Below are 21,208 nucleotides of genomic sequence, written 5' to 3' on the forward strand. Positions count from 1 at the left end.
AAAGTCAATCGTGAAGCAAAGTGCATGGAGAAGGCTCTTCTGGACTCATACTCAACATCAAAGACAACGGCGTACCAAAGGCCTATGAAAATAAATTCAAAACATCATTATATCTAGAGATGTATGCATGAAAATGATGCCTACTATCCTATGCAAAGAATAAAAATAACTTTTTATATGCTACTCAAATCAGCGTTCAGAAGTTACTTGCTACAGGCCTCATAAAATGTCAGTCTGAAGAGAAAGCAAAATGGAGGAATCATTGCCCCTATGGAGAATTTGGGGTGGAGAGTTGTGCCCAAAACAAAGGAAAAGAGGAGATGTATTAAACAATAAATAGACAAAACAGTAGGTCAATTTCTCATCCAAAGAGATCAGATTCGATGAACCACTTTATGAATGGACAAGCACTTCAAGCAATATTTCCAACTTTATTCTCATTAAAGCACTAGCTGTCTTGAGAGTTCCAATCTGAATGAAAGCAATGTTAATAAAGACAAAAGCTAATCGAAGAGTGGAAACATCTTTTGGAGAGCATTCATAATGGAAAGAAAAGGCTCAAATTAAGAGGAAAAGGCAATTGTTTGGGTAATGAATGAGCAGTGAGAAAGTTTCCTAAAGAACAACAAGAAAATTCTTAATGTTTGCTACAAAGAAAGACAAAAAATTAGTAAAGAAAGGGTAAACAGCACAAAATCAAACCAAAGAAAGCCAAACCATTTCAAAGCCAGGAAAGCTAACAGTGCACACAGATTTTTTGGCCTCTCTTGACCTTTTTTCTTTCCTTATACAAGAAGGTCAATTAGGTCTTGAAGGAGGAAAGGATATAGACATTTCAAAGCAGCAGTACAAGGGTTGGACATTTTTTCTAAGATGCTTTGGTAGCAGCAAATATCTCACTTTTCCATGCTCTGGTCTCTTACACCACTACCCCCACAGAAAGTGAACAAAGTCATGGGAGCCCATCACCCATTACTCATTATGGTGCAACCAACTTCTTGGCTAATCTATGATTTTATTCAATTATGTTTGATTCTAACTCTTCTAATGTAAGACCGTTGTATAATTTTTTATTAAGTATGATGGTATATTTAAGTGCACTTGTTTGGAACTATTTCACTTGAGGCGCACATTAGTTTCTTGCATCACTTTCAATATTGTTGCTACTATTACTTTTAGAAATCTGATTTCAACCATTAAAAATTTAATTTCAAGAATTTACTTTTGATTGCTCATCAACAAGTCAAAAGTGAACTTTTGTTGTCTGCTAATCAAATTGAAGTTTTATGCGGGAATATTAATTGGATAACAGCATACATCATTTAGGGACACCAGCCTAAGACTGGAAAGCACCAGTCCAAAAAGAGACCTCCAATTGTGACAAGATTGATTGTCTAAAAGTGTCATGCAGGTTTGTGGACACAGATTTACATGGTAAGAATACCTGACGAGGAGGCCAACTCAACATATGAACCACTCAGTTGGAGCTGCCCTTTTTGTAATTGGTCACCAAATGGAACCATTGTATGTAGGACACCCATTTGAGATGGTGTTGCTCTTGAATCTGAATATGAGAATTGATGAAAATCAAAGTGTGATGATCAATATGAAGAATAGATTCCAAAATGTAATGACACCGCTGCTTTAAAGCTTCAAGAGGGTAAAACTCTTTTTCATATGTGACACTCAATTGAAGCTACCCTTTTTGTATTTGATCACAGACAGAATTATTGTATGTTGGACACCCATCTAAGATGGTGCTGCTCTTTAATCTTAGTCTGAGAACTCATGAAACTCAAAGGGTGAAGATCAATATGAAAATAGTTTCCATGTAAAGCTTGCACAAGAGTGTAAAACTCTATCATGTATGATGTCGTTGAGCTTAGCTTTGTACAGTATTTTTGGGAGATAGGCAACAAGGTGGCCTCCATGTTTTAGTAGAGCTCCTGTAGTAAAGTGAGAAGGATCCATTTCTATCTCAAATAGATGTTGGAGATCAATAATGTAGAATTTCCACAAAATTCTGATCTGCTCATAAGAACATTCTGAAAACACTTTCTTTTCTTACAAACACAGAATTTCTCTACTCAATGTGCAGCGGAATTAGGAATAGAAACTAGAACACAGTCACACAATTCAAGACAATTTACTAGGAAACCCAATTAGCGAAACCCTCTGCTTGATGAGAATTTTATTGATAGCAAAAACTTAGCAATTGATCTCTTACAATCTGAAAGACGCACTTGTCTTTCCTGCTTGATCTAAGCTTGAAACCTTTGCAAGACAGTTGATCTCTGCTGCCCTCTATCAAACTATGCACAAGCTTCTCTTGCACACTCTTCCTCTCACAAGCTCCAGGCACAAACTTGTGCTTCCTATTGCTTGGTCTCACCAACTCGTGCTCACCAAAACAATGAATAAGCTTGTGCCTTCACTCCTCCTTTTAAAGCAATTCAGATGGCTAAAATTAGTGAATTTTCTAATTAAGGAAAGTGCTTTTGTGATTAATGAGTTAGCATGAGTTAAACCACTCATGCAACTTGTCATGTTTCAAGTCAATCACTCATGCTTCTTGTTAAAATTGGCAACTAGGGCCAAACTCCATATAGGTCATCTTATTTATGGCAGCTGATATTTTTCTTGGACTCCTTTCGTCGAGAGTTGTAGGATTGATCTAAAGATCATCCGATTCCAATAAGTATTCATGAAGATATGGATTTATTTGTGTTATGGAACAATTCGTCAAGGTCGGCCAGCAACTAAACTTCCCCCACTTGTGCTCCACGTTTTGGTATAAATACAAGTGCTTTGCAAGTCATTTGTACACACAACTCTCTTGAGATTTCTTCTTCTCCACTTGTTTTGGGTTTTAGTGGAAAGAAAAATCTCTAAGGGATAAACAATGTCCTAAAGGATGCTCTAAACACAGTCCTAGATGATGCCCTAGCAGCTCTACGCATGACCTAGATCTAAGACACAGTCATATTGTGAAGAAGACAGCCCTAATCCAATACGCTGTCAAGGAAGATGCAGTCATATTGTGAAGAAGACAGCCCTAATCCAATACGCTGTCAAGGAAGATGCAGTCATATTGTGAAGAAGACAGCCCTAATCCTCTACCCTGTCAAGGAAGACAGCCCTCACCTAATATGCAGCCATGGAAATGAAGGCAGAAACCCTAGCCGCAGGTCTAAGGAGAAGAGATGCCCTAAACTTAGTTGCTACGTTGCCTAATGGAGATGGCACCTAAACGCTGTCTTAGAACAAGTGCTCTACACATGGAATGCCCTTGCTGTCATGAAAGGAAAAGCCCTCATCCTATACGCAGTCATGAAAGGAATACCCTTGCTGTCATGGAAGGAATGCTCCCACAATTAAACATTGAGATAAAGAAGCCACACCTTCAGCTATCCTTTACGATGTTCTAAATAAGGATGCTCTATCTGTTGTTTGGATTTAATCGCAGTCATGAATGACAGATCCAAGTCCAATGATGAATGTTGCAACATTATAGACAGCATAACATGATGTACAGTGCAGCATAGTGCACATAGGAGCAGCAATGGGTACATGATGTACAGTGCAGCATATAGTGCACACAGTAGTAGTGATGGTGCAGCATGGTGTAGCTCAGTGTTGCTGGGCATAGTATGGTGCAGCAATGAGACAGCATGGTAATGATGGGCATATAGCAGCAGCAAGAATGTATTGCAGCAGCATGATGATGAGGTATTGCAGCATGCATTTGGGTGCAGCATAGTGCAATGAAGAGCTCAACATAGTGCAGCATGAGGAGATGCAGTACAGTGATGGGTACAGTCATGATTAGTAAAGCATTATGAAATGCAGCATGGTGATTATGGGTGCAGCATGGTGCAGCACAGTGAGGCGCAGCATGATGATGAGGTGCAAGCACAATGATAGGTGCAGCATGGTGATGGAGTCACCTTGGAGAATCAGTTGAAGCAGCATGTCTTCAACTGAATTCAGCTACCTCATGTATCATCTTCTTAAAGATGATCTATGCTTCTATTTAGATAAGTCAAACTGTTGACTTCTGTTGTATATGTACTATCTCTCTCTCTATCTGTTGAACTATTGAAGAACATATAAGAAGAATTGATCAAGGGTTTCCCCACATTGGGGTTTGTCCCTGGCTAATGCCACATCTTGTGTCCCGTTGTCTTGGCTTGTCTTCTGTGATTTATGTTTATGTTCTATCTGCAATTTACTATTATGCTGATGTGATTGCTAATCTGGAAAAGATATTGAGCTAACTATGAAAATTGAAATAAATTGCTCTAAGCATAGAACATACCTAAAATTAACACTTTTCCTCAATCAACACACTAGAAAATCAAGAACTCGACTTTCAATTTCAACACATTAGTTAACTTCAATCTAACTCAGCCTAATTTTTAGGGACTCATTCCTAAATTATAGGAACTCGTCCTAATTTATAGTGAATCTCCTAATTTTTAGGAACTCGTGCATGCACAAGAAGGAACTCATTCTGGCTCCTATGATTAAGGCACAAATCAAGGAACCCTTCTCTCGCTAATATTTTGCAACACTCCTTCTTAGCGAGGAAGGTGTTCCTAGAAGAACCTCGTCCACCTGGATCTGTCTTCAACTATACCAAGTTCTCCGTTGCTGCAGCTGCTCCCTCTGAACTAGAAGGCTTCCTTGCTTTCTTCTGCGAAACCTGCTTTGAAGACTTGTTCTTTCCCACCATGTTCTGCGAGCCCATAATCTGCCACTATCAATGATCACAGTTCCTTTTGTGTCACTAAACATTGGCCCAAACAGTCTGCCCTCTCGCTGCTCCTTTGTCCATCAAGGATGCAACACATAGGGACTTCTTTTAGCTATTCACAACTCCATTTGTGAACAACTCTTTGGTTTCCCACTTCTGCCTTCCTTTACTGTTATGATGAAAACAAATCAAGGGCACGAAGGTTGCCCACTTTCACTATAGAATGTCCTTCAACAGTAGACTAGCGCTGAATACTAAGCCCTCTTCCTCAACCACCTCTAATACCATGTAGAATTTCGATGAAATTTTTATCTGTTGATAAGAACAATCTGAAAAACACTTTCTTTTCTTACTAACACAGAATTTCTACTCAATTTGCAACGGAATTAGGAACAAAAACTAGAACACAGTCACACAATTCGAGACACAATTTTTTTTTTACTAGGGAACCCAACTGGGAATTTTATTGATAGCAAAAATTGAGCAATTGATCTCTTACAAAATACAATTGTTTCAATTTGAAAGACACACTTGTCTTTCCTGCTTGATCTAAGCTTGAAAATTTTGCAAGACAACTGATCTCTGCTGCACTCTATCACCCTATGCACAAGCCTCTCTTGCACAATCTTCCTCTCACAAGCTCCATGCACAAACTTGTGCTTCTTATTGCTTGGTCTCACCAACTCGTGCTTGCCAAAATAATGAACAAGCTTGTGCCTTCGCTCCTTTTAAAGGAATTCAGATGGCTAAAATTAGTGAATTTTCTAATTAAGGAAAGTGTTTTTGTGATTGATGAATTAGCATGAGTTAACTAATCATGCAACTCATCCTATTTCAAGTCAACCACTTGAAACTCAATCACTCATGCTTTTCCTCAATCAACTCACACTAGAAAATCAAGAACTCGACTTTAATTTCAACACATCAGTAAACTGCAATCTAACTCATCCTAATTTTTAGGGATTGATTCCTAAATTATAGGAACTCATCCTAATTTATAGCAAATCTCCTAATTTTTAGGAACTTGAATCATGCACTATAAGGAACTCGTTTTGGATCCTATGATTAAATCACAAATCAAGGAACCCTTCTCTCGCTAATATTTTCAACAAATAAGGTGCAGAATATTCAATAAAATCAAGGCCTCCTTTAAATTCTAAAATTCTCTATTGTAGACTTCAACCAAGCGAAGGTGGTCGAATTAAAAAGTTGATATAGAGGGTGTGCTATGTAAGAGAAGTGAGAAATGAACCGGCAATAAAACTTCGAGCTACCCAAAAAACTCTTCTAAGCTGCTATAGTAGTGGGGACTCGTGAATTAGCACGATCAACATGAAATCCTTAGGCCTACTTGATCAAAGACAAAAACTAGATATTGAAAGGACGTTTGCCCAAAAATGGCTCTCTTTGTTTTACTTGCAATTTGTCAGCGTGTAGCAGTTCTAGCCCTAAGCACACATGTTTTGGTGCTCTTCCAAACTCTAGCTGAAGGTTAGAACACCATCCAAATATATCACCATAAAACAACCCGGGTAGGGACAAAAAATATCATTAATTGACCTCATAAATGTAGCAAGAGCATTGGTGAACCCAAAAGACATAATGAACCTTCATATAAGCCAAACTATGTAATGAATGTTGATTTCCAAGTGTCCTTGGGATTCATGTGCATTTGGTGATAGTCTACAGTCATTTCCATCTTTGTAAAACTTGACACCCTTCAAATGGTCAAGAAGGTCATTAATTCATGGCAGAGAATAGTTATCCTTAACAATGGCTTTGTTGAGAGCTAAGTCATTAGGTTTAGCAAACATTATCCTCCAAATTCCAACATCACCAAACCTTATCCAAATTTGAATAAATTAGATTTAATTTGCCTCAAACCTCAAGCCATACTCAAACGTTGAAAAAACAAATGAAATGTTTTGTGGTTTGATTGGGTTCAAACAACAAATTAATTTTTCTTTTAAATAAAGGGGTGAACCCATAAAATTGAAACCCTAAAAACTAAATTGTGCCACCCACCTTCATTGTGTGCTAATTGAACCCAACTACCACCTCCACAGTGTGCACTGCATTTTCATGACCTTCGCCTTGACCCTCGACCAACTCAATGACTCCATACCACATGAACTACAACGTACAGCATAGAGACTTTGACAAACCAAGACATATAAGCTATAGCCTACAGCAACAAGCTCAAATCCTCCAAGTGTTTAACTAGCAAATCGTGTCTTAAACTTCATCTTTGCGCTTGGTATGACAGTGTCCATCGTGCATTCTCATTGAAGACAAGCACTCTACTCTCTAGTAACTAGTCAACCCTCATCCTGCCTGAACATGAACTATTTTTGTTTTTATTTCTATCATATATGTTTAATGGAAGTATTATATTTCATTACATACATTTTTAATTTTTTTATTTTGTAATATGTCAAACTTAATGTTGAATTTTATCACTAAAATTTTAATTGTCGAGCATTTATTGAACTTTAAGGTCATCAAACTCAAACACGAACACGAACTAGGTGACTTAGGTTAAGAGCATGGTAATCAATATCACGAAGCACCAAACATTGGTCTCCTTTTTGGCAATGATGAAGATTGGGAAACCACAAGGAAAGAAGTTAGGTTGAATATGACCAGGTTCCAAAAGCGTTTGAAGTCGATATGTGATTTCAACATCACAAGAACAAGACAACAAGTAAGGTTATTAGGAAGAGAAGCCCCAGGCAATAGGTCAATGGAAAGATTGAGCATATAGGAGGAAAACTCTCGAGAGGGAGAAATGCATCAACAAATTCATGTAGCAAAGGCTACATAGTGGATGACAACAAGTGGGAATAGTTATTGGATTTAACTAAGCAAACCAATAAGAGAGACAACAACATCATCAAAGAAGACTAAAAGCAACAGTGCCACAAAAGATGTAATCTGGTAAGTTTTGTTGTCTTTAAAGAGTTTGTAAGAATTATGATGAACATCATACAAAACATGACAATGGTTTTGGCATGGAATCCTTAGGAGGAGGTCAACACAATCGAGGACTAAAGTGTCACACTCGACATCGTCAAAAAAGGCCCAATAACAAAATTAAGAGCACAACATTTATTAACCAACAATCAAGGTCCATCCTGTTATACATAGGCAAAATGCTATTGAGTTGGATGATCAATAGTGGGTAACTGGAGGCATGTGACAAAGTCATGGGATGAGATTTTATTTTTTTACTCCCACTATCCAAAATTATGGTGGCAATTCGCTATTCTATCTAACCATTCCAGGTAAAAAAACAAAGAGAGCATGTTGGGACAAATTTGTAATCATTAACAACAAATCAAGATATGGAGTGGTAGATTTAGGAAGAGCAATGACATTGAAAAAGGGAGTAGTTTGAAAAGACAATGGAGGGTTCGTAGCTTCAACGATATGCAAATCTATGTATGAAGCTTTAGTTGGATTATGGCATTGGAGAATGCCACTTATGTAGAAGAATGGGTCTAGATCTTATGGCAATGGGCGTAGCTTGCAATTTGGTGAGGCAATTGCAATTCAAGGATGGAAGAGGGTGCAAGCCAGAGAGAACTAGGTGGGTGAAAAAGAACAAGAGAGAAAGGAGAATGAAGTCAAGGGCATTTTTCAAGTTTGCCCTCAACAACAAGAGCACAAATGAGCACCTAATCCAAGGGTGGTTCCATTGTTTATTCAGAGTGTCACAGACTCTCCAATTTCCTCGGGCACCCCTATCAAAGATGCCTAACCTTATACATGTGAAAGGCTATTAGGCCCCACTCCTATACCCTTCGACCACGTCCTACACCAACTCCCACTCAGAGGATCACTGTAGGTTTTAACCCCGTACAAAAATTACCTGCATACGAATTCTAAAACACAAAAAATAAACAATGCGAGAGCATAACACATATACACAGAGATTTCCCCTGGATCCCAAAACCAGGACTACCAGCTTGATTTTTTATTATATTCCTTTCAATGTTATAACACATATTTATACATGTCAAAGTATCCAATACCATGGACCGAAAACCATCGTGTCCAATACCATGGACCGAAAACCATCGCGTCCAAATACCATGGACTGAAAAACCATCGCGTCCAAAAAACATGTGCAAAAATCATGCACAAAACCATAAGTGGGTCCGCCCAACCTAACATAGGACCCAAAACCAAAATTTTCTGAGGCGCTGCCCTGAACCCCATAAAGTGGGGCTATGGGTACACCTCAAACCCCCTGTGACCACCCCTGCTACACAATCGGCGCAACGAAGGGGGTGCTCCACCCCCCCCTCTAACCCCCCGGTTAACTATGTGGGCTAGTTGTGGAAAGAATATAACACAACCCAACATTCTCCCACTTGTTGTTTTCTTTCCACAGTGGGCCACAAGGGAGCTTAGTCATTTTTCCAACCCTGAAATGCCCATTTTTTCTCTACACCAAGAGAACTTCTCAGAGCTCACACATTTTGTCAATGCATCTGCAGTATTCTTCAAAGTGTCCACCTTTACCAGCAACACCTTTTTGTCTTCTATCATATCCCTCACAAAATGATACTGAACATCAATGTGCTTTGTCTTTGAATGATATGCAGGGTTCTTTGCCAAGAAAATTGCACTTTGGCTGTCACAGTCTATCCTTATAGCTTCCTGTACTAACCCCATACTTGAACACAATCTCTGCAACCAAATTGCTTCCTTGCTTGCATGAGTGGCTGCCATGTATTCTACCTCTGTAGTTGATAGTGCCACTACAAATTGTTTCTTACTCATCCAACTGACTGCACCTCCAAATAGGTTAAACACATACCCACTTGTAAATCTTCTCTGATCCTGATTTCCAGCCCAGTCTGCATCAACAAAGCCATGAATATCCAACACTCTGTCCAATCCTGGTCTTCCTTGGTAGCACAAACCATAATCACTAGTGCCACACAAATACCTGAAAACCCGCTTCACTGTTGTCCAGTGCTCCTTCCCTGGTTTTGACATAAACCTGCTCAATACTCCCACTGCATGTGCAATGTCTGGTCTAGTACAGACCATTGCATACATCAAGCTACCGACTGCACTGACATATGGAACACGGGACATGTCCTCTTCCTCTTCTTGTGTCTTGGGACACTGTTTAGCAGATAACCTCACACCTACAGAAATAGGAACCTTCACCAGTTTACTACCCTACATATTAAACCTCTGCAGTATTGTCTCGACATACTTCCTCTGGTTTAACCAGAGCTTCCTCTTTGTACGATCTCTTTTAATTTCCATGCCCAAAATATAGTTTGTAGAACCAAGACCTTTTATGTCGAATTTGGAGGACAATTAGGTCTTCAAATCTCGGATAATTTCTTTGTCATTTCAAACCAGCAATATATCATCCACATACAAGACCAGATAAATAACAAGATCATCAATTAATTTAAAATACACAAAGTGATCTACTTTGGCTTCTGGTGAAGCGAAGTCCCCGTATAAATGTATCAAATTTCTGATACCACATCCTTGGTGACTGTTTTAACCCATATAGAGACTTTTTTAACTTGCATACCAGTTCTTTCTTACCCTCCACCGCAAAGTCTTCAGGTTGCTTCATGTAGATCTCCTCTTCCAGATCCCCGTGAAGAAATGTTGTCTTCACATCCATCTGTTCTACCTCAAAATCAAAAGCAGCAACAACAGATAAAAGTAATCTAATAGAAGTTACCTTGGCAACAGGAGAAAAAATATCACCAAAATCAATTCCCGGCACCTGGGAATAACCTTTTGCTACCAACCGAGCTTTGTATTTCTCCACTTTTCTTCTGCATTTGTCTTCTTTTTGAACACCCATTTGCTGCCAATGGGTTTCCTTCCAACTGGCAACTCCACCAGATCCCAAGCCTCATTTTTGTGTAAAGATGCCATTTCATCAATCATGGCCTCTTTCCAGAGTTTTCCATCCTCTGAATCCACTGCTTCCTTCACAGTTATGGGATCATCATCAGTAACAGAGAAAGCAAAATTTGAACATAAAGCAGATGGACTATACCTTTCTGGCTGCCTTCTTTCTCGAACTGATCTTCTCACAGCCGGAGTTTGTGGCTCTTCATCTTTTGATTCCTCCTCTGTTGTAGAGTTCGATTCTTCCTCCTTTAGCTCAAACTCTATCTTCTCAGGTTCCTTTGGTTGGACTTCATATTTAATAACATATTTTACCTCTCTAAACACCACATCTCGACTGCATACAACCGTTCGTGTGACTGGGTTCCAAAGCTTATAACCTTTTAAACCATCCTTATACCCAATAAAGATGCACTTTTCAGATTTACTATCCAACTTGGTCCGTTTCTCCTTTGGAACATGTATATATGCATCACATCCAAATACCCTCAGATGTGAAAGAGGGAATTTCTTACCAGTCCATACCAATGTTGCACGAAGCGCTCCCCCCACCGCGGTTCCAAAGCCCCGAAGCGCGTCCCGTACGGAAGCGCGCTTCCAAAATTCAGAAGCGTCACTTCCGAATTTTTTGCCGCTTCCTGGAAATTCGGAAGCATGGTACGGAAGCGTGCTTCGTACAGCGCTTCGGGCGTCGGAAGCGTACACTTCCGGAAAAGCGTTTAGAAAATCGTTTTTTTTTTTCAATTTTTTTTTTTAATTTTAGGTGAGTTTGCTTGTTGGGGGTGGGTCCACCTTGGGTTAGGGTGACAAATGAAGGCAAAAAAAATATAAATATAGCAGATGCTCCCTCATGGTAATGTTAAATTGTTAAAGTAAAAGTGACATTCTCCTTTATTTTTCATTTTCATCCTTTTACTTAAATTTTTAACATTACCATGAAATGACTCAGGATGTTTGAGAGTGGTTCCAGCCTCATTGGACTTCATATGGAGAAAATAGAATTTCATATCCTATTCAAAATTCAACAGACTTAACAGTTTTTAGGAATTCAGGATCAATGGGATTGTGGCATTTCATTAGATTACATCAAGTATGAAGGTATGCAATTAGCATTTAATCAAGAGCCCCAAGCCCTATATGTACCCTAGTGTTGGTGATGTTAATTGTTGAACTCCTTTGTCACGCGACACACCCTTAGCAAAAAATTACCTTTCAATCAAGTCAAAATCATCGATCAAGCATGTTAAGCTTTTTCTACCATATTTTAAGTCTTGAATTAGGTAGTTTGATCAAAATTGGGCAATGTTGACTAATATCCCTAGACAATTGAGGTAGAGGCAAAGGCTAGACAAGAGGAGAAAAATCTAGATTCTAGATGGTTGATGCATCTAAATGGTTGATGCTCGAATAATTAATCATTAATGTACAATGGATGTTATATCTATCTTGATCTATGCAAAAATATGCATGTTTTCATGTCTTCTACAACTAATTTGGTATTTGGGATGTTTGTTTTGAGTATAAATGCAAAAAAATATAAAATATATATATATATATATAGCAGACGCTTCGCTTCCTAGATTTTTGGAAAATGATGCTTCCGCGTCCCCACTTCCAAAAACATCCCCGCTTCGTGCAACATTGGTCCATACCTCTTGTGGAGTTTTATCCTCCAACGCTGATGAAGGTGACATGTTGACCAGGTAACATGCAGTATCCACCGCCTCTGCCCAGAATTCCTGTCCTAACCCGGCACCACTGAGCATACTTCTTACCCTTTCCATCAACATCTTATTCATTCTTTCCGCAACTCCATTTTGTTGAGGTGTATATGGAGTAGTCTTCTGTTGTGCTATACCACACTTCTTACAAAATTCTTCAAATTCCTTGCTGCAAACTCTCCACCATTATCTGTCCTCAACACCTTTATCTTCTTCTCTGTCTGATTTTCCACGAGAGCCTTAAATTCTTTAAACCTATCAAAGACTTCAGATTTCTTCTTAAGGAAATGTATCCATGTATTCTTTGAGAAGTCATCTATAAAGTATTCGAAGGCCTTTCTCTCCAATATGCCCAAGCATTTGATGCCACAGCATGGTCTTCTCTCCAGAGACCACTAGATTTTCTGCTCCACTTTCAAGAACCACAGAACTGTTGCACCCATCAACAACCGTGCTACCTTGCAGCTTGTACAGAGTTCCAATCCAAACTCCCCGCATCAATACCAGTGCTCCCCGAACCATCTTGCAGGTATCCTTCTCGAACATTGTTTTTACACATGCGTCATCCAGCTTGCTAACAGAAATTAGATTTCTGGCTAATGCAGGAATATGTAGAACACCCGGAAGTGTTATAACTCTTCCACCTTGCAACTTCAACTTTACCTTTCCGCGACCAACGATTTTAGCCTTCCTCTCATCCCCCAAGAAGACATCACCACCATCATATTTCTCATACTCACAGAACCACTCTATGGGGAGTGAAGTGAAAGGATGCACCTGAGTCAATCAACCATGCCTCATGATCTACATGTGTACTTGAAGAAGCCAAGTACACATCCCCACCTTCATCTGAGGTGGTTTTTGCCTCTGCAAAAGGAGCCTCATCAGATCCCTTTCCTTTGTCAAGAGCTTTAAATTTACAGTCCCTTTTGAAGTGGCCTTCCTTTCCGCATTTCCAGCACACCACCTTTATAGGTTTTCCTAGAGATTTAGATCTCCCTCTAGATTTAGATCTCCCACTCAATGACTTATTTTTGTTTCTGTTCTGGGACCGTCCTCGTACAGACAAGGCATCACCATTCTGGCTCTCCATATTTTTCCATCTCATCTCCTCCGTCAGCAAGGCTGAATCAAACTACAAGGCAGTTGCATTGCTACCTATTGCAATAACCAAACTATCCCACGAATCTGGTAGAGAACACAACAAACTAATGCACTTATCTTCATCTGAAATTTTAATATCAACAGATGCTAACTGACTTACCACAGTATTAAATGCATTTAGATGCTATGTCACCGAGTCTCCATCTTTCATCCTTAGGTTATACAGCTTTTTCCGCAGGAACAGTTTATTCACCAGAGACTTAGATTGGTACAAAGTCCCTAACTTGTCCAACAAAGCCTTTGTTGTAGCTTCCCCTGATACAATCATCAGTACTGAATCTGAGACACACAATCATATTGTGCTCTTTGCCTTCCGATCCAACTTCTTCCATTCTTCATCGGAAACTCCCGTTGGTTTAGTACCCGGATCTATCGCGATCCACTGATCTTTATCCACCAACAGATCCTCCATCTTGAGTTTCCACAACTCAAAACTCTGACCATTAAATTTCTCGAATCTCTATCTTTCCACTGCTCGCCATCTTCTTTCACCACTAGAATCGATCTCACAGATCTCCCACTGAACAGGGTCTACCACAGGCCCGAGCGAAACCCCTCAGCAACAAAGGCGTCCCCTTGATGCCAAATCTACTCTGATACCAGGTTTTAAACCCATACAGAAATTACCTGCATACGAATTCTAAAACACAGAAAATAAACAATGCGAGAGCATAACACATAAAACACATACACAGAGATTTTCCCCTAGATCCCAAAATCGGGACTACTAGCTTGATTTTTTATTATGTTCCTTTCAATGTTATAATACATATTTATACATGCCGAAGCATCCAATACCATAGACCAAAAACCATCGCGTCCAATACCATAGACCAAAAACCATCGCGTCCAATACCATAGACCGAAAACCATTGCGTCCAAATACCATGGACTGAAAAACCATCGCGTCCAAAAAAACATGTGCGAAATCATGCACAAAACCATAGGTGGGTCCACCCAACCTAACATAGGGTCCAAAACCAAAATTTTCCGGGGTGTTGGCCCGGACCCCATATAGTGGGGTTATGGGTACACCTCAAACCCCCTGTGACCCCCCCTTGCTACACAAACGACGCAACGAAAGGGGTGCTCCACCCCCCCTCTAACCCCCCGGTTAACTATGTGGGCTAGTCGTGAAAAGAATATAACACAACCCAACAATCACTTCCTTTTTTATGGTGCCCCAATTTGCTAGGGGCACCAAGAGACAAATTGATGGGAACCTTGCCTCCAACTTCATATTAGTGTGGATAAGACGGACCATCCTTGCTCTCCAAAGACCTTAGCAACATTGCGAGTCCAAATTCCATACAAACAAGTTTGATGAGATCGTCCACGCATCAACAAGGAGCCCCCTCTTCCAAGTAGCAACACAATGCTTGGTTCAAATACTCCATAAATCCCTCCATCTTTAGATTTCTCCTTGGCCTTCGAAATGAAAGGGCATAAATCGAGCAACCCATGATATGCTCGCATCATTATTTGTATTCCAAATCTTCGATCCATCCCTACTATAAACCTTTCTCTCAAATCAACTTTGTTACTTTGTACTTTTAGAGTTTGGTTTTTCAAGCTTTGGATTATATCCATACTTTACTTTCTGCATCTTGGCTTTTATAGGAGTTGTCTTAGCACTCCCACTTTATATTGACATCATTGTACCCAACAGGACCATTAACCTACTTTAGTGGTCATTTGTTGGACATTAATAAAATTATCTTGTCTTATCTCAAACAAGAAAACCTCATGTCTATATATTGCTAGCAAACCAAAATTGAATCTTAAACAAGTAGCTCATTAGACTCGCAAATGTGACGCTAGACTCTGAGCCTTGGAAAAATGTTAATGTATTGTATTAATCGGATTGGTGCTTGCCAAAGCTACAGCCAATAGCACATGAGGTTCTACAAATAGCTAGAAGAGTATAAATGACATTGAAGGCTTGACATAAGTCATCCCATCTTCTAATATGGTTATTGATGGAAGTTTTGCTAGACTGATCTAGATACAATTTGATGTAGAGTTTAGGAGATTCAAAATTTGTCTCCCACCAATCCTGTGCTACACCCTCTAATTGTAAGCCAATAATCTCTATTCCAGTGGTGTCAAGCATATCTAGCCAAATTTTTAAGTATACATTGCAGTTACGAATCCAAGAGCTCACTTTGCATTTTCAAACCATGCTTGAGGAAGAAAACCGACATCTAATTCAAAAGGAGAGACAACAACACAATGTTGTAACCACACTAGTTCTTTGATAGCAAGTACAATCTGCTAGGCTAGTGTAGGAGTGGACGTTTCAAAGTCTTAAGAGGTCAAATCCCCACATGGAGGCAGAGTAAGTAAACTGAAGTGACAAAGGCGAGTGAGCTAGGTGGGTGTGGTAGTAAACAAAATAAACACTAATCACAACAAAGAACAATGGTTGAGGTGGAGGAGGTCCTCTTGAAATGAGTGGCAGTAAGTAAATAGTTTCTAGGTCGGCACAAAACCATGAAATAACCAAAACTGAGCAATGAGCAATTGGGGTGGAAAACTCAAGTTGCAAAGGAACCCAACACTAATGACAATCTTAGTGGGAATCCAAACCAAATAATCAAAAGCATGAGAGGATAAAGACATGGAATGACCACTCTAATACCAAATGATGGACATAAAAGGAGGGTTTAGTTTGAAAAACTAACAATATACATGCAAGACACAAAGATGACTATAAAAGATAATGAAACTTGAAACAAGATAGCTTAGCTCTTCATTTCTCTAGTTAAGACTTACTAGAGATAAAAAGAAGCCATCTGACTTATTGGCTTGACAAATTCAAAAAAAATAAACACATTTGGCCCCAATATTTGCACAAATCTGCAAAGCTCGTAGACAGAAAATCACTCTTTCTCCCTCCCAATCACCGAAGCATACTTCAGAAACACACAAAAGACAATATATGGCCTATGCATGAATAATGCACAGCTACAACAATGGTACAGCCTATATGGCCTGATTCACTTCAACAACCTACGCTTCTCATTGAATGACTCTGCCCTCTTCCAGCTCTCTTGCACTCTCCTCATATGAGAGCGACCTCTCCTATCTTGTCCTCTTTATGCTTTGAGAGAAAATAATAATATCCTAAATCCTAGCAACTAATCACTCCAATCCCAACTGCCACCTATCTCAATCATGAGACGTAGAATCTTGAAAAGATTAAATCCTAATCTAAGTCACTAATGTTCTACAACATCCATTTAGATTCTTAAGACTAAATTGACTTGAAAACATTAGGCTTTCACTTCTGTTCTATTTTTAAAGTAAGATTACAAGATAGAATTATTTCCCCCTTATCCTAAGTGGTCACCAAAGAAAAGTCTGAAAGAACTTTCTACACATTCACACTGAACATATGCAAAAAGTTCCTGCTCTAGCTACATTTCTAAACAATCAGATGAATGTTGTTATAAGGATTTCACCTTATCAGCTTTAGGTTGTCATTATTTTCTCTCTCAGTGAATGCAAGCTTCCCATTAAAAATAAAAGTTGCAACTTATGAGATAAGCTTTTTCAGACCCACTATTTAGACTCTTGGTTCTCAATGTAGTCTATAAGAGAACTCCAAGCCTTCCCACAAACAAAAATGATCACCAAACCTAACTATTACATTGCCTAAAGAAGATTACCAAGTGCACACCCACAAGAAATAAGACTTGTGGGGAGTAGATTAATCAAAATCAAGCCATACAGCAACGCAATTGAAGTTCAAGTCAAGTCGAGCTATTGTTAATAAGTACAAATAGAGAAATTGTAGCATCATGCCTTTTGGCTACATAGTTTTCAGTACGTGTACCATTTGTTAAATGAAGCATACTACAACACTTTAATTATCATGTGTTATTTTGATATTGACAGTTAATGTTTGACCGAAAACCTACTTATTATTGAAGTACCAAATTATTGAAAGGCTGCCTTCAAAGGAAAACAAGCTAGAATTTATTGCTAAAATGGGTACCAAATTTTAAACTACCTGCCTCAATTTACATGATCTCCAGAAGTACTCCACACAAAGAAGAGGATCATGAACCTAAAATTATAACATCAGAACTCATTTTGTCGGGCATCATTTCTGCATAAAATCCATCTTGCTTACCTGTAAAATGAAGTGCACGAGTTGCACGGGCTGTGGGAAATCCCATCGCTTCAAGTTCTGCCAGTAACTCTTTGTTGACCTCTGGAACCACCACATCCATACCTGAACCAACACCGGGAAGAATATTAAGAATCATGGCATAAAAGCCTAAATAGTGAAAAAGAGAAAACAAATCAGATTTTTTCCAGCAGCTCTAGGTGGTTTTCACCACTATTAATTATTATCCAAGCTCCATGTAATTGTATCATTTACAAACAACCTAGTAAAATGGTGTAGAGTTCATATTGCCTGGAGATGGATTATCTGAATGACCGTGGTGTTGCATTATATTATTTTTTATCGTAAATGAATCCTTTACAAACATTCTAGTAGAATTAACAGCCAGATGCATCATTTTAGCTTCTACAGAATGCATCACTTGCTAGACACTAATTCAATTAGCATAGTTTCTAATAAACCTAACATTTCGAACACTGTAACACTATTTAGTATTTACAAAACCATCAGATTCTAGAACAGGACCCCAACTGCCTTGTACTTCCTAGGAGCGCATCACAGGCTTCAGCACCAAAAAAAATCGTAAAGGCATAATCTCACCTTCAGACACGACGATATCCTCTCCAGCTACAGGTTCAGATGAGCTAGGCAAGGGTTCACTTTTAGCCTCTAAATCAATGGGCTTCGCAGCCTCCTCAGTTTTATCCGTGAACTCGCTGTGGCCTGTTCTCTTAGTATGCAAGTCAGTCTCCTGTAATACATCAACGAAAAGAGAAGAAATCCCATAAGCTTTATACCAAAGATGTCAAATCTCCTCCACGCATGAACACGACCTTTAAGCATTAGGACGGGGTAAAGTTATCTTGTAAACGACCTTTAATCATTAGGTTAGCATACAGTCATCTTGATACTAGATTTAGACAGTAAGTGCCAACCGATTTACCTGATGCACTATTTGCAAAATTTTACCTCGGATAAAATAATAATGATCCCAAGAACGGTAAGCTTTAACCTTTACATAATCTGTTAGAAAGCAAGTTTTTTGCTTATTAGAAATTGCTTTTGGACACGCGCCCTGTGGGAGAGTTGCACCACACAAACAAAGATTTTATTTTCCTTCGTGCCGAGCATGAGGGTTATGTATACCACCAAATTCACCTGGGACTGGCACCAAGCCTCGCCTCTATTTCACATGCCATTTGTGTGGGGCAGACAACAGCAAGAATGGAACCATGGTAAATGACTTGTTAGTCCATCAACCTCACTAGTAAACCTATTCCCCACTCATGGACAGTTAGAATTTCAACCTTTAGATCACAGTCTGTGAGAATGTCTTTATTCCCATGTTTCAAAACTCGAGGTTCAGAGCTACATTTCGAAATTATAACGTTAAAGTATATTTGAATAGCGTTTTCGAATGGTAAATTTGAATAGTTACAGCGTCTGCAAAACGAAAATTGAATCATGTCTGCAAAACCGAAATTCAATCTAATTTCACAGTTTAAACGCACAGTAAATGACTTCAAGACAATTAAAGGATTTTCAGGTAACGAGATCATACGGTTTTGGAGCGGCAGGGCTTCCCGCAGGCAGTGCACACCAGATTAAGCACCTGAGAGCGACATACAAATGTCAGATCTGTTAAACCTACGGTCATATGAGCGTCATTTTAATTTTCTCTAGGGTTTCAATTTCGAAGAAATACTGACAGCTTCAGTCGATTCAGAAAAATTGGCGTGGCCAGTTAGTTCCGCATGCTCTTGGGCTTCCTGTACGCTTCTTAGCTGGTGCCCGCAGTCCCCACACATTAGCGAAAGACCCGCCATGACCACCGACTCTTCAAGGTGTCCACAGATTTCGATCCTAGAACTTATTCCTTTGCTGTGCTTTACTTCAGAGAATCAGAGGCTTCTGCCTTTTATTTAGGCACCCTGCCCTTTCCTGATTCCATGTTTTGACACTCCGACGAGTCTTACTGTTCCTCTTCTCAATCGTAAATGTCTTTTTCGTTGTGAGGGTAATGAATGATTCGATGGGTATAATATGTCATGCCAAAACGATTTATAAGCTAGAGTATAGATCTATATGAAGTAAAGATCTAAAATGAGTTTAGAGGTATCAATTTATAAGTTTGAGTATAGATTCATTTTAACTATAGATTTAACATTGATTTATAAGTTATTGGTATAGATCATTTATAAGTTATTAGTATGGATTATTTTAAATACGGATCTAACATAAATGGAGAAGGATCAAATAGATCAATGTTAAGTACGAATCTAACATCGATTTATAAGCTACCAGCGTAGATCATTTTGAGTATGAACTGAGAAGGATCAAATTTCTTCATGTGCAAACTTTTTTAGACTACATAATACAATGTGTTATTTGTCATTATTTAAATTGTATTTTTGAATGCTAAATAAAATATATATATGACCAATTAAAAATTGTAACTATAAAAGCTTTTTTTTTCCTATATATAGATTATGAAGTCAATATCTATATAGATTAGTTAACATAGATCTTCAAATAGTTTATTTAAATCTTTTGTTGAAATATTTTTGAAAAGTATAAGATTTAAACATTTGATTCTCACATTTTTTTGCTTCTAATCACTTTACAACATATTCATTTTTGTTTAATTATAGTGGACAATATTTTTCTATTTAGAACATAATTTTTAATTTTAAAGGGGGCACGGATGGACAAACAAACTTACACATCCCCTCGTACTGGGTTGTATAATGAGTCTCTCAGCTCAATTACTTATATCAAAAACTTTTGTTTATATCGTGTCTTCTAGATATTATGATGTTTTGATTTCAATTTTATATTTTGTGCATTTCGATATTGTATTTTGTGTTTTTGGTGTCATGTTTGGTAGTTTGTTATGGTGTATTTTATGGCATAAATTCGTGAGCTTCAGTCCAAAGCGAGGAGCAAAGGTAATCCCTTTTAGATTCTAAGTTTTTAGAGGACATGCCAGTATAGGTTCCTGACCCTGGGCACACCAAGGGAAGGAGGAAACAGTATGTAAACTTTGTGGCTCTTCATTGGCAAATGAAGACTTTGTTGGGTCTCGTATTGAGGGATAAGCAAGTGGAGAAATATAATATTTTTCCTCCCTTGAGGATATCAAGAGGATGCTCAGGAACCAGAGGTTTTGGTTGGATAGGATTGACTCCTTCTTGGCGCATGTGGAGAGCCATATTGCTTGTGATTCAGATGGTGGGGACCTGTTGGATCCTTATGGTTCCAGTGCGAGGGTTGCAACGAATATTTTGTCTTCAAAAAATGACCAATGAGCATAGATGGTGTATGGCTTGGTTGTGACCTTAAAATTGGATAATAATAATAATTTAAATTTTTTGTTAAAATATTTTTGAAAAGTATAAGATTTAAACATCTGATCCACACATTTTTAACTTCTAATTACTTTACAGCATATTCAATTTTGTTTAATTATGGCAGACATTATCTTTCTAGTCATAACATAATTTTTAATTTTAATTTTAATTTTAAAGGGGCACA

At 38.6% G+C, this 21,208-nt stretch overlaps 1 protein-coding gene across 2 annotated transcripts in view; it reads right to left on the reverse strand.

Moving 5' to 3' along the window:
- Positions 1–19,683, reverse strand: part of LOC149265403 (ubiquitin-associated (UBA)/TS-N domain-containing protein) — a 211,635-nt gene extending 191,952 nt beyond the window's left edge. Inside the window, exons 1-4 of one of the 2 annotated variants that reach the window (XM_089429365.1) lie at positions 19,384–19,683; positions 19,236–19,286; positions 18,275–18,425; positions 17,678–17,779 (exon numbers count right to left, since the gene is read on the reverse strand). In XM_089429365.1, coding sequence (XP_089285491.1) covers positions 17,678–17,779; positions 18,275–18,425; positions 19,236–19,286; positions 19,384–19,500 — 421 coding nt within the window. In that variant the 5' untranslated portion in view covers positions 19,501–19,683. The remainder of the gene's footprint in view (positions 1–17,677; positions 17,780–18,274; positions 18,426–19,235; positions 19,287–19,383) is intronic. The other variant, XM_089429360.1, reaches the window with a different exon arrangement.
- Positions 19,684–21,208: the final 1,525 nt, after the last annotated feature.

This window comes from Pinus tabuliformis, chromosome 6 (assembly GCF_031772625.1).
Source record: "Pinus tabuliformis cultivar Carrire ecotype Pingquan chromosome 6, CPIR1, whole genome shotgun sequence".
NCBI classification, from domain to species: Eukaryota; Viridiplantae; Streptophyta; class Pinopsida; order Pinales; family Pinaceae; genus Pinus; species Pinus tabuliformis.